General features: G+C 46.1%; 1 protein-coding gene across 2 annotated transcripts in view; it reads left to right on the forward strand.

The window, feature by feature from the left end:
- The first annotated feature begins 2,551 nt into the window (after nucleotides 1–2,551).
- Nucleotides 2,552–16,564, forward strand: part of SPECC1 (sperm antigen with calponin homology and coiled-coil domains 1) — a 134,669-nt gene continuing 120,656 nt past the window's right edge. For both annotated transcript variants that reach the window (XM_082678221.1, XM_082678222.1), the window contains exon 1: nucleotides 2,552–2,679. In XM_082678221.1, coding sequence (XP_082534347.1) covers nucleotides 2,640–2,679 — 40 coding nt within the window. In that variant the 5' untranslated portion in view covers nucleotides 2,552–2,639. The remainder of the gene's footprint in view (nucleotides 2,680–16,564) is intronic.

The following is a 16,564-nucleotide window of genomic DNA, read 5'->3' on the forward strand; positions in this document are numbered from 1 at the left end:
TTAGTTGTTCTGCAGCATGTGGGATCTTCCCAGAGCAGGGCTCGAACTCGTGTCCCCTGCACCGGCAGGTGGATTCTTAACCCCTGTGCCACCAGGGAAGTCCATTCTTCACCTTTTAAAAAGGGGGGTTGAGCTTGATCTCATATGCATTTCTGCTCTGAAGTCATCCTATGCAATTTATTTTCCTTCATACATCCGCTTCTATGTGCTCTGGGTTGTGCCAGGTTTTGTAGTTTATAGAAGTAGAACTATGGCTCTTGTCTTTGACAAACTAGTTTTGATGGAGAATAACTCACAGCACTCCTACTGAAAGGCAGTAACGTGTAAGAGCTGATGTGTTTACAGTACAGCTTATAAACTCACTCATGCATTCATTCCCTGCTCTCATGATGGTTGCACTCTACTGGAGAGACAGTAAACCAGTTAACAAGTAAACATACAGTCGACTAAACGGTGGAAAGTGTCACAGAGGTCCACAAACCAGGGAAGTGTATGTGTGGAGGGTCTGATTGACTATTTCACATGATGTGACAAGAGAAGCCCCTCTTAATCGAATGAATGAGAAGTGAGAGCCTCTCGGAAGTGAGAGTGAGTGAACCATATGGTCTGTGTAATGTAGGAATGTGGGGAAAAGCGTCCCGGGCAGAGGGAACAGCAAGTGCAAAGTCCCTTGGGTGGGAGCAACGTGGCTTACCTGGGAAGAGTGAGGAGGCTACTGTAGCAAGACAGGTGTGTGTGTGTGGGGGGGGGGCGAGTCCACTGGTAGAGGGAGGGGAAGGGAATTCAGGGCCTTGAAGGCCATTGTTAGGGCTTGGCTTTTCTGCCGAGTGAGACAGAAAGCCGTCAGAGCGTGTCAGTGGGGGTGTGATATGATCTGACCTGGGTTTTAGAAGCATCACTCTGTTACGTGAAGGTCAGGAGCAGAAGAAGGGAGAAGAAGGTTAGGAGGCGGCTGCAGTGATCCTGGTGGGAGGTGATTGTGGGCTGCACCAGGTGTGGTAGCAGTGGAAGCGGTGAGAAGTGCTGAGGAGGTGGCATTTACCATATTGATCCTGATATCTTCCGTTTATGGAGATGGAGGAGACTACGTGAGACATCGATGGAAGAAAATCTAGAATTTGGTTTTGTTCCCATTAAACTGAAGATGCCTATTAGGACATCAAAGTGGAGGCGTCAAGAAGGTAGTTGGATAGATGAGTCTGGAGTTCAGAGGGCAGGATCAGGCTGAAGATATACAGGCGGGATCTAAAAGCCACAGCTTGGCTGTGATGGCCAAGTTAAAGGCAAAGAGTAAGTTGGATGGAGGTGACTGGGCATTAGGGCGCTGGGGGTCTAGAGGAGATGAGGAGAAACCAATGAAGGGGACAGAGAGGAGGACCGGGGAAGTGGCAGAAAACTAGGAGAGTGTGGTGTCCCTGAAACCAAGGGAATAAACTGTTGTTGAGAGTGACCAGCGGTGACCTAAGATGTTGAATGAGAGCTGAGAATTGGCCAGTGTTGAAGTGATGCAGCACGTGGAACCCGCTGTCCTCATAATTTTTTTCCCCCATTACATACTTTTCACTGCAAGAGTTAGTGAGTTCTAAGCATTTTCACATAAGGCAGTCATTTCTTTTATTTATTTATTTATTTTTGGCTGCGTTGGGTCTTCGTTGCTGCACTCAGGCTTTCTCTAGTTGCGGCCAGCGGGGGCTACTCTTCGTTGCGGTGCGCCGGCTTCTCATTGCAATGGCTTCTCTTGTTGCGGAGCACAGGCTCTAGGTGCATAGGCTTCAGTAGTTGTGGATCGCTGGTTCTAGAGCACAGCCTCAGTAGTTGTGGCGCACAGGGTTAGTCGCTCCGCGGCATGTGGGATCTTCCCGGTCCAGGGCTCGAACCCGTGTCCCCTGCACTGGCAGGCAGCTTCTTGACCACTGCGCCACGAGGGAAGTCCCCGATAAGGCAGTCATTTCTGAGGGCAGTCTGTCCTTGTGACTGGCATGCATATGTATTATTAGTGGCGGTATTCATCGTGGAGAATGTTGTTAAAGCGTCTGCACTGCCTCCGCCGCAAAACTTGCTAATTCGTCTACTCATTCATCCAAGAACTAAGTCCCAAAAAATACTTACGAAGCGCCTGTCTTATGGCAACCCAGATTTCCCGAAGGTCTGATTTCTCACGCGCGGGACTGTGCCTTCCTTCCTCGTGACACCTGGCCTCAGCGTCCCCGCAGTGGGGTTTTTCCAGCCTGCAGGGTCCAGCCGCAGTTCTCAGCGTCCGCCCCTAGAGGCCGGAAGTCGGGCAGCGGGCGCGTCCCTCCCCCGCCTGGGAGGGAAGCTTTGGAAGATCCAGAGAGATATGCAGATGAGGTGGGCGGGCGGTATGTAGATGAGGTGGGCGGGCCGCGTGGGGTGGGCAGCCCGAGTCGAGGTGGACGGCCTGCGTGGGGGGCGGTATGTAGATAAGGTGGGCGGGCGGTATGCAGATGAGCGGGCGCAGAGCGGCCGGCGGTCGCGGGGACTCGAGGCGCCGGCCCTTTCTTTGACTGGAGCGGACCCGCCGGACGTAGCCGCCTCGCCAGCCGGAGCCGGCGCGAGCTGCCGCGCGGTGGACACGCCGTCCGAGGCGGCCGGTCGGCCGCTGCCCGAGGCCGCAGAGCATGGGCAACCACTCGGGGCGACCCGAGGATCCCGAAGCAGGTCGGTGCGGCGGGCGGGGGGTCGCCGCACCCCCTCCCGGCCGGGCGCCCTTCCCCCACCGCCCTGGGCCGGAGCCGCGCTGCCCGCGGGCGCCGAGGGGCGCGGACGGCGAAGTTCTCGGGCGTGAGTCCCGCCTCTGGAATGCGCGCCGGGGGTGGTGAACTCACCTGTGCCCGCGCCGCGACGGGGAAACGCCGCCGGCTCACCTGGCGCCCGGGCCCGCGGGCGGGGGCGGGGCGGGGGCGGCCGAGGGGCCGGGGTCGCCCCCGTGGCCGCGTGGGCTGTTCGTGCGGACTTTGTGGGCACTGTCCGTGTGCGTGTCACACACTTTCCAGAGTCCTGTGGAAGGTGGCGGCCCATCAGCAGGTCTGTTAACTCATCCTCAGACCCGGGGCTGGATTGTGACTGTTTCTTACTCAAAATAGCCAGTGCTTATTCTGGGATTCCGGCGCTTCTCCGGCTTATCAAATTTTTATTTGCTCAGAGATTGGGCGAGCTGGGTGGAAGGCAACTGGACTCTGGTTTATCATCTCCTGTTGGTCATTCTGACCTCCTAAGCAGAGTTAGATGCTGCTGACCGCGGGGTCGCGTTTACAAACAAAACAACATTTCTGTACTGTCACATAAGCAAACGGGGTTTCCTTTAGCCCCCAAAAGTGCATCTTGGCCGGTTGGGGAGAGATGGTCCACCAGGGACTGGAGTCCTGGGCTGGCAGGTGACGGGTCTGTGTTTGTGGGACAGTCAGAACTCGGAATACTTTTTCCAGCGGGTGATTTTTAAATTTGAATTTGAATGAGGAAATGGAAGCTCTGAGAGGTGCAGCGAATGGTCCAGGTGACTTATCCGTCGAATTGGAGGCAGGGCCGTTAATTAAGACCTGGATCTCAGCCTCGGGTCACTGCTCTTCACTCACCTTGGCAGGGAGGCCAAGCAGGGCCAGGCCACATCCTTGAGGCTGGGCGGAGGCGCGTGCCTCCCTGGCAGCTGTGGGACATTGGACTGGTATGACAACCGGGATGGAAAACTTTGCCACACAGGGAGACAGACCGCGAAGAAAAACTCTAGAGATGGGGTTACTGCATTGATTACGTAGGGGTGACTTTCTAAACTACACATCACTTATCCAAACTTCTTTGGGCAAAAAATAGCCAACATTTGCAAATTAGTGCAAATTTGCCTGTGTCATAAACAGCCCTGTGGTAAGCTATTAGGTGAAGGATATGTAACATTTTTTTTTTTTTTTGGCCGTATGCGGGCCTCTCACTGTTGTGGCCTCTCCCGTTGCGGAGCACAGGCTCCGGACGCGCAGGCTCATCGGCCATGGCTCAAGGGCCCAGCCGCTCCGCGGCATGTGGGATCTTCCCGGACCGGGGCACGAACCCATGTCCCCTGCATCGGCAGGCGGACTCTCAACCACTGCGCCACCAGGGAAGCCCCGGATACGTAACATTTTAAAAACACCGCTCAGTAGTACACACTTGCTCTGTGTATTATTTCTTTAGTGTCAAAACTGTGAAGAGACTGTGCCCTTTGTTAGAGTTTTTAAGAGTTATTCGGGTGCTTGTGTTCCGATTTCTAAGTGACCTTTTTATTTTTTTAATAAATGTATTTATTTATTTACTTTATTTTTGGCTGCGTTGGGTCTCCGTTGCTGCACGCTGGCTTTCTCTAGTTGCGGCGAGCGGGGGCTACTCTTCGTTGCGGTGCGCGGACTTCTCATTGCGGTTGCTTCTCGTTGCGGAGCACGGGCTCTAGGCTCTTGGACTTCAGTAGTTGCAGCACACAGGCTCAGTAGTTGTGGCTTGTGGGCTCTAGAGCGCAGGCTCAGTAGTGGTGGTGCACGGGCTTAGTTGCTCTGCAGCATGTGGGATCTTCCCGGACCAGGGCTCGGATCCATGTCCCCTGCACTGGCAGGTGGACTCTTAACCACTGCGCCACCAGGGAACTCTGATGGATAGGAGATGAAAAGGACACTTTATGCCAGTGAGTTATTTTATTGCAGTTTTCAGAGTGCAAATAATTTCAGAATGGGAACTCAGGCTGATTTGCTGCGAGTAAAGATACCCAATTAGAAAGTCTTAGGAAAGATTGTAATGCTAGAATATTGTTGGCTGAAAGTGTGTGTATAACTTTAGGTGATCTCCGTGCTGTGATGAAATGCTATAGAATGCGCCAATGAGATCCCGGAAATGAGAGTTTAGTTAAAGATTAACGAATCCTCAATCCCTTTTGCCACCTCGCCCACACGGGAAGTGGCGGTGCCTCCCACTGGCAGGTGCGGTGCATTGGACTAGCATCAGAGCAAGTGCTGTGGTGGGTCATCAGAGCAGGGCCCAAGGGCGGGCAGTAGAAACAGGCAGACGAGGCAGAGCGACAAACGCCCAAGTATGATTTTCACACCCATCTTCTGTCGTGTCAGTTTTGTCCTCTGAGGCGCAGACCCTTAAACAGAATCAGGAATGAAGGAGGGTTTTCAGAGGGGAGACGGAAGGGGTGGGAAGCAGGACCGGGCCTGGAAAGCCTGTGGACCATGATGCAGACGCACCACCTAGGAATGGAAAAGGAGGGAGCAGCAGGTGTGGGCAGAGAACCGCGCAGGTCCGACCAAGTCCTGGCCAGCTGCCCGGAGCCCCCAGCAGACTGCCCAGCAGAGGAGCCCCCGCTCGGGCAGTGATGGCCAGTCCTTGGTCCTCTTGCTGGAGGCTGCCTGGGAGGAATGTGCCTTAGGCCCAGAAGCCAGGCTGAGTCCCAGCGGCGCTGACAGCTGGAGTGTCAGCTAACCCAAGCCCTTGCAGCTGAACGCTGAGGTCTTTGTGGAATGGAGATCCAAGTGGCGCACCTCCTGGCTGACTCCCTCGGATCCCTGACCTCGGTTACTCGCACAGGGAGGGGCTATGAGAGGGTAAATGAGGTAAAAGCCCCATCTCCAACCCCTACCCCACCCCAGCCCCCTCTGCGGGCAGGCCTGAGGCAGAAGGCGGTTCTCAGCTGCTGCTGCTTTTCTAGCCTTGGAATTGGCTGCTGTGACAGCAAGAGTCTCTTTTGTGGGGTCTGCGATCCTCTGAGATGAGTCACTTTTACTGTGGTGTTACAGGATGGACAGGAGAAATGAATCAAGCAGAAGGCATGAAAGTTTGCACGGATGAGGGCAGCTGGAATCAGAACGTGTTGATGACCACACCTCTTAACTTCCTAAAAGATCTCAGTTAACAGTCTTTCAGTTTCCAACCAGGTTGTTGGTGCCTGCAAGTCAGAGAGGGCTGCTGGGTGTAGTCGCGCAGGTTGCACACTGTTCAAAGGCAGCTGGGAATAAAGAAGCGAGTGGGCCCAGGTGGGGTTGTATCACTCCAGAGGAAGGGGTACCATTTTGGCATTTTATGTTCACACAAAGGTACCCAGTATGCTGAAGGAGGTGTTAGTTTCTACTTAGGGTTAGAAGCTTAGAAGGCTTTTCCCAGTCTCACAACTAGCTGATATCTGCTTAGTCTTTGCTTTAAATTTGCATGTATGTGTTTAAACAGTGGCTACCAGTGATAGGAAACAAAAGTAAAAGCTTCTACCCACACTCTCTCAGGTTCCACTCGGTACTGGTTATAGTTAATGCTAACTGTGGTTAAAGACGAATCCCAAAATAGCCCCTTAAGACAGTAAAAGATGATTTCTCGCTCACCCCCCAGTCTAGGGGGAGGTGGGGGCCGTCCAGGGAGTTGTAGGGTTCTTAGAGGCTCAGGCTGGGGAACATCGTCTTCAGGGTCTGGCTCCCTGGTTGTGCTGGCTCTGGTGGCGGTCAGGAGAGGGGAGAGGGCATGAGGTTCCTGCGGGGGCTGGTGGGGCCAGGCCTGGATGGGGTGCCCCTCATCCCTACCCGCATTCCACCGGCCAGGCTCGGGGCTGGAAGGCAGCTCACTCTCAACCACATCTGTGTCAATATTTTCTTACGAAATTTTAGTCAGAAAAATGGAAAGATATATATAGTTAACAGCCATAGACCCACCACGTAGAGTCTACAATTAACATTTTGTTACATTTGCTTTATCCTTCTATTCATCCTGCTATCCATCCGTCAGTCCCTCTTATTTTTTTGATGCATTTCAAAGAAATGGTGGTTATCTCTGTAATTCTACATAATATGCTATACCTATGCTATTTCTTGACCTATTAGCTTTGAAGGCTGTCTACGAGCGGTCACTGTGCAAGGTGAGGAATTCAGCACAGTTTTACTGCTGTCTTCCTGTCCTCCCCCAGTCCTGCAAGTCATACTGAAATTTTCTAAATCTATTGTTAGTAAAGTGGTAACGGTGGAATACAGTTGTTGGTGTTTGGTTGTTCGCTGTAAAATTCTTTTAACTTTGCTCTATGAAATTTTCATTCAAAAAACAAAAATACTAAGGAGATCTTTTATTATTTACCACTGGTATTTCTTGACGGTAACCAACTTTAAACAGTGTCCTTGGCTGGGTAAAGGAGGATATGCTGTCTCTAAGGTTCTTCTGCCTTTCCCCTACATCCTCCTTACCCTATCCTGGCCTACTCTCAACCTTTATTTTTACCTGGCTAGAACATTCTGTTTCCTAATCAGTATCATTAAATCTTCTGTGCATGTTTGTAGGTTGATTCTAAAAATTGAAAACCAATCAACATTTAAAATATTAGGATCCCATGTATATTATGTGCTGGAAAATCAGGTAGTGCATTTAGATGTAGAAGAGAAGGACATGCAATCTTAGGTCATTTAACTTAAAATCTGTGACAGACAATATTACTTTAAAAGAAAAATAGAACGAGTAAGGAGATTGGAAAGTAGTATAGTTATTTATTGATACTTTGAAAATTACCTTAACATGGTTTTACCCTCTTATCCACCTTCTCGATTTTATGGATTGTCGTGGAGAATTCGTTTTCTTCTTAGAGACACAAGGCATGGTGGTTGAGAGGTTGGGCTCTGGAGCCAGACTCCATGTTCAAATTTTGTCACTTAGTAGCTCTGAGACTTTGGGCAAGTGAGTTAAGCTCTAGAAAAGGGGATAGTTGAACAACCTACCTTATAGGGTTGTTGTGGTCATGAATAGGTTGAAACACATGATGGGTTAGAATAGGCTCACACGTCACAGAAAGTGCTTGGTAAGGTTTAGTTGTTACTATTCTAGGCCTTCTGACTTAATGTTTCCGTTTGGACTTGGTTGCCTTTTGGTCCTGACTCACTCTCAGGACAGACTGCTTCTTGAATCCTTTTTCTCCTTTCCTGCGTTCCCTTTGCTTTGGCTGGAATATTTCCTGTGATTCTCTCTGTTGCTGAACTTTTATATATTGTATCATCTCTACATTCACATTTTTCTTCCAGGTTTCCTATTGACTTCTAAAATTTCATCAACTCTGTTTTCTATTTCCAGTGTATTTTTTTGTGCTCTGTTTTATCTTATTCATAGCAGTTTAGGGTTTTGAGTTAAGGGAGGAGGGGAGTGGAGTTGGTAGGAGGGCTTGAGTAAATGAGTTAGTGGCTTCTCTTGTCCTTAGTTTTAGATTTCAAGGATTCATCAGAGTTTTTACAGTAGTCACAAAGAAGAGAATATAGCATGCATTTTTCTCAGATGTATTTTGTTCCATAGAAGAATTTCAGAGTGGAACTAGTGTCCTGAGAGACATACTTGGGAAAATGCAGCCTTTTAGGATTAAAAAGATGTGTATATCAAAGATCAATGATAACACATAATTAAAAAAAAAAGATGAGAATATCAGATGTATTTGTTACTATAATAAATGTGAATGGGTTAAACTCACTTAAAAAAAGAGCCTCCTCCTCTAGATTAAAACAAAAAACAAAATATATATGCTGCAGAAAATCATATTCAGATGTTAGTTTGATTCTTAAAATTAAGTCAGTTAAAGTTGTGAATAATAAGAAACGAATTCTAAAGAAAGCTTTCAATTCAGCATCTTGTTATTCTATTTATAACTCAAGTAAAATTTAATAATCATTATTTAAGGGTGACTTATTAATCACTATTTGATTAGTATTTATTAACCAAGTGTTCAAACTTGGTTAATAAATTTTAAATATTTTAAATTGTGTTTCTTTAATATATTTAGGTACCTGTTAAAGTCTGACTGACAAGTCCAGATTTTAGAAGTCTTATACATTTAATAATTATTCTTAAAAATATAGTGTTTCTTAAGTCCTCTTATACATCCCCAAACACTCACACATTCTCTCTTTATATGTGCGTGTATATAGATGCACACTTTCAGTTACACATTTTAAATTAGAATCTTGAGGCTGATCGGTAACTCTTGGTAGGTCCAGTTCTCTTAAACATTAAAACACGTAATTCCAAAATGCAGGTATTTCTTAATACATAATACTATTACTACTTGTTAAATTATTCTGAATATTTTTCTCCTTGATTCTAACCTCTCAAATTAAAATATGTTTACTTAAGTGTTTTATTCCAAATAATAAATGGTATTGGGATTTCATCCCATATAATTTTGGGGTTGCCTTCTCAGTTTGCTGAGGTTTTTTAACCAACAGAGATTTCTGGCAGGAACAGGGACGGGATTCTTAACCCATAGCAGCCAGAGCACCTTTTGCTGTGGTTGGGGCACATTCTTGAGCAGTTGGGTTTGCGCCCATGCAAAGATAATCCAGGAGTGATGCACTGACTCAGCCTTTATCTGAGGATATCTCTCTTATGCCTTCAACCTTACTGATAGGGTAGAGAATTCTAGGTTCAAAATCCTTGTAATCTCTCTGTGACACTAACTTCAAAACTTGAAGAAGGAAGTGGTCATAATGCCCATGTACCTTAGATTCAAATTACATTTTACGTAATTCCTGTAGCTCCCGACAGCAGTCTGAGACCTCCATTCAAACGGCCGGCCAGCCGTATCACTTGATTAGGGTTTGCACGTCTTTGGGACTTAAAATATGTAGACGTTTTCCCATCTGACTCAGAAGACCTTTGACTTGATACAACTCTGCCTGCTTTTCTTAACACTTGGTCTCTTAAGGCGGTGTCTTTCTTGATAGTAAAGCAAAATGTGATTTAATTGTGGCTATCGCTCATGCCTCTGCCTGGCTTACAGCTGACTGTAGTATCATTTAAAGACACACACCACAGAGTACCTTAAATCAGACAGGACCTTCTTTATTGATAAAAGTACAATTCCAGAAGAAAAAGTAGCAGTTACAAAATGCAGTATACTAACTAGCAAAACCATGGAAGTGATTAAAGCAAAAGCTATTAGAAATGCCTGGAAAAACTCACATGTGAAATGAGAGACTTCAACCTGTGTCTTACAGTTTTTCTAGATTGTTCGTGGAATGGTTAAAACATTGATCTGTTCTAGACCAGAAAGAAAACCTTATTACCATATCTTAAGGGAAATTTTACTGGTCACTGTGTGATTGTAAGGCAATAAAACTGTAGGAATAAGAATTGAAAATTTAGGGCTTCCCTGGTGGCGCAGTGGTTGAGAGTCCGCCTGCCGATGCAGGGGACACGGGTTCGTGCCCCAGTCCGGGAAGATCCCACATGCCACGGAGCGGCTGGGCCCGTGAGCCATGGCCGCTGAGCCTGCGCGTCAGGAGCCCGTGCTCCACATCGGGAGAGGCCACAGCAGTGAGAGGCCTGTGTACTGCAAAAAAAAAAAAAAAAAAAAAAAATTGGAAATTTAAAAACTTAATCCATCTGGGTACAGCATGGTGTGACTATAGTTCATTATAATGTATTGCACATTTGAAAGTTGCTGGGAGGGTAAATCGTTTTGTTGGTGACCAATGGTAACCAGACTTACTGGGGTGGTCATTTCACAGTGTGTACAAATATCCAGTTATTATGTTGTATACCTGAAACTAATATAATGTTGTTTGTCAATTATACCTAAAAAAAAAAAAAAACTATTTGGAAATTGACGCAAATAGGAACTGGAAACTATAATTCACATCATTTAGAAAAGTAGTTATGAAATACTTCATAAAGTTACAAATAGCAAGCAAATTCATTTCTCTGAAAGCTTTTGTTATCATAAATGAAGTGCAGAAAATTAGAAAATAAACAACAAAAGATATCTGGGAAAACAGGAGGGAGTTTTTTTAAAGGGGCAGAAATTAAAGAAGTAAATTATGACAGCGTCTGTTCCCCCTTCTCCTACCCTCAGCACCTGGCAGGTGGCCTGGCACATGGTTGGCACTTAGTAAATATTTGTTAAATGAATCTATGAATTAACAAAAAAGAAAAAAAAACGCTAGAATTGAAAAATCTAAGAGTAGGTCCTTTGTTAAAACAATGAAGTAGATAAAGCTGTAGTTAAACTTAGAAAAAAAACCCCACAAATACCCCAAATTAGTAATGTAAGAATGTATGTAATCAGAGATGTGGAGATTTTAAAAAAGAGAAAAAAATAGAAATTTTTGATGAAATTGAAATTTTCTAGGGAAATGAAATTACCAAAATCAATTCATGAAGTAATGAGATACTTGGGCAGAAAAATAATCATGGAAGACATCACAAAGTGACTTAAGAAAAAAAGCTCCAAAAAGAATCCTGAACCCAGATGGTGTTATAGGCAGAGTTTTTCAAAGATCAGAAAAGTAGAATTTCTGTGCTATTTAAAGACGTCTAATGCATCGTTTCCCAAAGATTATTATATTACAGAAGGTGCAGATAATGGTTTAAGGTATATACTGATGACTAGTTCTTATTTTAATAATTAAATTAAAATGTGTTAGAAAAATTGTAACTAGTTCGTTGAATCTGTGTTGCTTAGGACAAGGTTAGATTTTTTAAAAAGTGAGTCGATACTAAGTTTATGCAGAAAAATATTAAATATGTAATAGGACAGGTAAATGCAAATACAGCCAAAAATGTAAAGGTGATACTCAAATAATAGAAGCTTGAAAAATACTCCAAAGTACATAAAAGATGGAGAGCATTTCAATTTATTTTGACAGAAGCAGTGCTAATACTATCAGTGCTCATCCTGATACCAGAGCCTTTCAGAGAGAGAGGAAAAAAAGAAACCCAGAGGACAGTATGGAGTGCACATCCCAGCTGAAATATAAGCCAAATTTACTACAGCGATGCCTTTTTAAAATATTATACCCACTGGTTAAAAAAAAAAAGGTTAATTCCAAGAATGCAATAATAGTATTATATAAATAGAATTTACAACATCAGTAAATTTAAAGAGGAAAAAAATTCATCTTACTGTATGTCAGTAATGCATTTAATAACACTTAACATCTACCTCATAAACATTTAATAGGAATGAATGGATTCTTTCTTAAGATAATAAATAAAATGGTCTGAAAGCCACACACACACCATGCTTAACAGGAAACTAAAAACATTCCTTCAAAGGTCAGGAAAAAAACAGTGGTGCCCATAGAGGACGTTGTTTTCAGATAGACTAGCCAAGGCAGTAAGATTTTTTTTTTTAAGGTTTATTAAAAATGAGACAAAATTAGCATTATTTATAGAGACTGTAATTCTTCTGTTATAATAGCCAAGAAGATCAACTGAAAAACTATTAGAACTAGTGAGAATACGGTAAGGTAACCAGCTTGGAAATGCACGTATAGTCCTATATGTGCGAACATGCGTATACGTGCGTCCATGTGTGTATGTAGATGTGTGTAGGACCGTAGCTTTCTTTAAGTTAATGATAACCAGAAACAAGGGTTTATTAAAAGGTCACATGCATGGCGTGAGCCTGGGGAGAAATGGGTGTGTGAGGCCCTCTGTGATGAGCTGTGAGCTCTCCACTCTGAGCTGCATGCTCGCGATCACAGGATGGATGTCCCCTGTTACACGGAGGAATTATCCTTCACATATTACAGGTTCTAAGGTCAGAAACAGTTGCTGAGTTTTGTAAAATGCCTCTTGGGCATCGCTCTTGAGATTATGATTTTTCTTTTTAGGCAGAATAATGTGATGGATTTGAAATTTTTCACCTTATAATGAAATTTTCAATCAGGTTTTTCTTAAATCCTCCTCTTGGAAAAAAAACCTTTTTAACAGGAAAGGTGAATTATCAGTTAAAGCTTTTCTTGGTCCCTTGTTGCCTTGTATGTAAAACAGGGTGTGTGTGCAGGGTTTTCTGCTGCCTTTAACATTCTGTGACTTTGGGGATGGGGGAGACTGGGATTTCACCTGGGGAGTGTGTTGCCCGAATGTGCTTTAGGTATGAGATTTCTAGTCTGTTGAATCCTGTTTTACTTTCTTTAAGTGTTGTTATGGCTCCAATCAGCTGAGACCAGACTGTGTAGTAGTATCATAGAAGCAGCATTAAAACATGGAGAATTTCGAAGGTTTCCGTGTATCCTTATGAAGACCTTAATGGCAGCTGGCCCTTGTATTGCCAGGGAATTTTTGAATTCTCAGGAGAAAGTAGGTTTGATATTTCAAAATTAATGCGGTTGGCCAAATATTTAAAATTGAGGTTAAAAAAATCATTTAATGTTATGAAATTCAGAAAAGCTTCTTTCACAGAAAGAGTTTTTCTGCATTCCAGACCACTACAGAGATAAGCCAGATATCCTGGGCTGAGGACTCCCTGGGGGGCTGGCCAGGACATTGCCCCCATCGTCTCCTTCCCTGCCTGTCACAGAGGCTGTCCCCCTGTCATAACTCAGATCTATTCGTAAATATTCTCTCACCAGTGTCCTTCTGCCTCTGCTCATTTTGTAAAACCCGTGCTCTGTTTCTCTAGTCTTTTCTCCTTTACCCCTTATCCTCCCTCATTTCCAGCTGCTTGTTCCAAATTAAACCTAATTACGATGAGTGTTAAGATTAGGGGTTATGATCAACTTGGAAAGTAAAGTCATAAGTTTTGACCTGAAACTATATCCAGGAAAGAAGCAGTGCCAACCACCTTCAGAGCCCTTGAAAATCGCCTTTGTTTTATCTGCCAAAGAATTCATCTCCTTCCTCTAAATGGTCCTGCTTTTCTCTCTGGCACCAGTAGCCACATTAAAAAACAAAACAAAACAAAACAACTTGGAAGGTTAAGTTATCAGGAGTCTAACCTTCTCTTCTGATTTACAAACAGATGAACAAAGAGCCTATTCAGAGGCTCACATGGGCATAGAACTATCATGAAAATTATCTGTTTGTAGTTTTATTTTGGTCTCTTCTGCTCTCTCTTCAGTCTGAGTGTGTTACAGTGTGCCAGAGTTACGTGGAATTACATGCTTGCAAGCTGGACCAAAGATGTGGCAGAAGAGTGTCTTTTTGCAGGTTCACAATGTTGGGGAGGGGTGTGCCTTTGTGTGTGTTGTGTTTGTGTGTGTCCCTCACAACTTTGCTGGCATCCTAATCTTTTGTGGCTTTCTGCTTTTGTGCTTTCTGCCTATGTAGGGATTTTCAATCAGTAATTCTAGGCGATTAAGAAAAAATGAAAATGAAGAGATAACAGTGATTCCATTTTAATGTAATCTGTGCATTAAAACAACCTCTTCTCTGTAATAAATTCTGGTATCCAGAGTCTTATGCTAACCACTTCGGATACAAAATCATCCCCCAAAGTGTTACCAACGTCCTCCTTTTGTTTACCCAGGTCGCCACTGTCCATGTCAATTCTGTCCCCAGAATGGGGTGCCCTGGGGCTCCTTGATGGCTGTGGTCAGTCCACACGGGGTCATGTGCTGGTCACATTCTGGACTCCCCCCGTCACTTACCTCTTGCCGCAAGTGTGTTCCCACGCACCTGGAAACCAGTCACCAAAGCTGCCAGATGTGTCTAAAGCAGAGGTGCTTCTCCTGTTGATGAAAGGGTGTGAAGTTTAGGGCACAGACATGTTTACCATCTCTGGAGATCTCTTCTTGTTCCCGGTTAATGACAACCCCGCAGGAGGCTGAAGGGCCGTCCAGGTGAGCCTTAGCCGGGGCCTCAGTGCACACCTGTGTGGTCACGTGCCGTTCCTGCCTAAGGCGTGTCCTCTGCAGGTCCCGTGACCCACCTGCCTCTGTCCTTGCCCCTCTCCTGGGTTGCTCCTGTCACAGGACTCACAGCCCGCCGCCGCGGGTTACCCTGCCTGCCACCGTCCCAGCTAACGCCCGCCGCCCGCCCATCGGTTTACTCTTATCTGCACCGTCAAAAGTGCCGCCATTGAGAAGATAAACGATACCTTTAACCTACTCCTCATGCTCCCAGGCCTCAGCTCAGATGTGGCCTCCCCAGGTGGACCTTTCCCCACCAGCCTGGGCAGGCTCCCTTCCCCCCCCGCCCCGGGGTGGGGGGGGGTGGGGAGGGGGGAAGATTCTTTGTGTGGCCGCTGAACGGCCCCCGGGGCGGGGCGGGGCGGGGCTGGGCTGAGCCGGGGTTTGTGCGAAGTAGAGAAATTTAGGCTTCTTTGCAGGAGAGACAGGACGGAGCAGGGCCAGGCCGGGAGGAGTGAGACAGGGGATGCTTAGGTGGGGTGGGGGGGCAGGGAGGGAGGTGAGATGGAAGAGGAGAAAGAGAGGAAGAAACAAGGGGACATGGTCTGTGTGGGAGGGGGGAGTCACTGCTGTGATCCTGGGCAACCTCCCTCAAGGAATTCTAATCCCCTCTTCCCTCAAGGCTGTAGCATCAGATTTTTTTTTTTTTTTTTGCTGTACGCGGGCCTCTCACCGTTGTGGTCTCTCCCGCTGCGGAGCACAGGCTCCGGACGCGCAGGCTCAGCGGCCATGGCTCACGGGCCCAGCCGCTCCGCGGCATGTGGGATCTTCCCGGACCAGGACACGAACCCGTGTCCCCTGCATTGGCAGGCGGACTCTCAACTACTGCGCCACCAGGGAAGCCCTGTAGCATCAGATTTAAGTGCTTCAGAAATGAGACAGTCACTGTGCACGATGCAGGGAGGGGGTTGATTATACACGGATTGCGTGAAATAAACTGCATCTTCTCTTGGTGATAGGTCGTATATTAGACAGAGCCCTGGATTCGTATATTAGACAGATTCAGACTCTGGATTCAGAGACAGACGCTGGAGGTTCATTTCTCCATTTTGACCCGGTGGGTTTTCACGTTTGGTCAGATGAGGGCCTGAGCTGTATTCGTGATGCCCTTTCCACCTTTTAGAAGAAGTGCATGATTCCACGGGATGCTTTGGAGATGCCAGACTAGAAGGCATTTTGAGTTTCTAGAGTACTGTTTTTTTCCCCCAATTGCAGGCCAGAAAGGAAAACTTCCAAATAAGGGTGCATGAGCTACTCTGGGAAACAAAGGGAAATCATACTAAAATACAAGTCTAGCCTTTGCCTTGGCATGAAAAGAATGCAGACTGCTGACTGACCTAAAGGTTTCTGTTTTATTTCACATTTAGGTGAAATGGGCAGCTTTGACCATTATTCCCAAAGAAGTTGCAATTTAGACTTTAAAGATGTTTGCGTAATACCGAGTGGATTATATTATCCTTGAGAGCCTGATGCTCACTTTTATCCGTGAAACTGCCATGCTTCATTGTCTGTGTATCAGGAGCAGGGCCTGAAAGCCAATTTAGAAAAACTTAATGTAAGCCCACAGATGTGGACAGTAGACGTTCAGTCAGCGCCCCATCTGATAACCATCCCAAGTGTTGCTGGGTCACCTCCCCACAGTGTAGCCGTCTAAACAGAAGGAATGGTCCAGTGATTGTGGTGATTTGACTCACTGGGTAGCAGCAGACGGAACCGTCAGGGTTACACCCAAGGATGAGAAGCGTGTGATGTCGAGGGGGATGAACAAAGCCGAGTGCAGAGTTGTGTGTGTACCGATGATGTCTTTGTGGAGGTACGGTCCAGAGGATGTGGACGGGCAAACCTCCTCTACTTCCGGAGCGTCTGGAAGTTCTCAGATGGGGCCTGAGCTCCCCGTGTCGTATTTCCCTCCATTCCCTTTGGCTCCTTCCTTTGCCTTTCAGACC

This window comes from Grampus griseus, assembly GCF_964374135.1.
Source record: "Grampus griseus genome assembly, chromosome: 20".
NCBI lineage: Eukaryota > Metazoa > Chordata > Mammalia > Artiodactyla > Delphinidae > Grampus > Grampus griseus.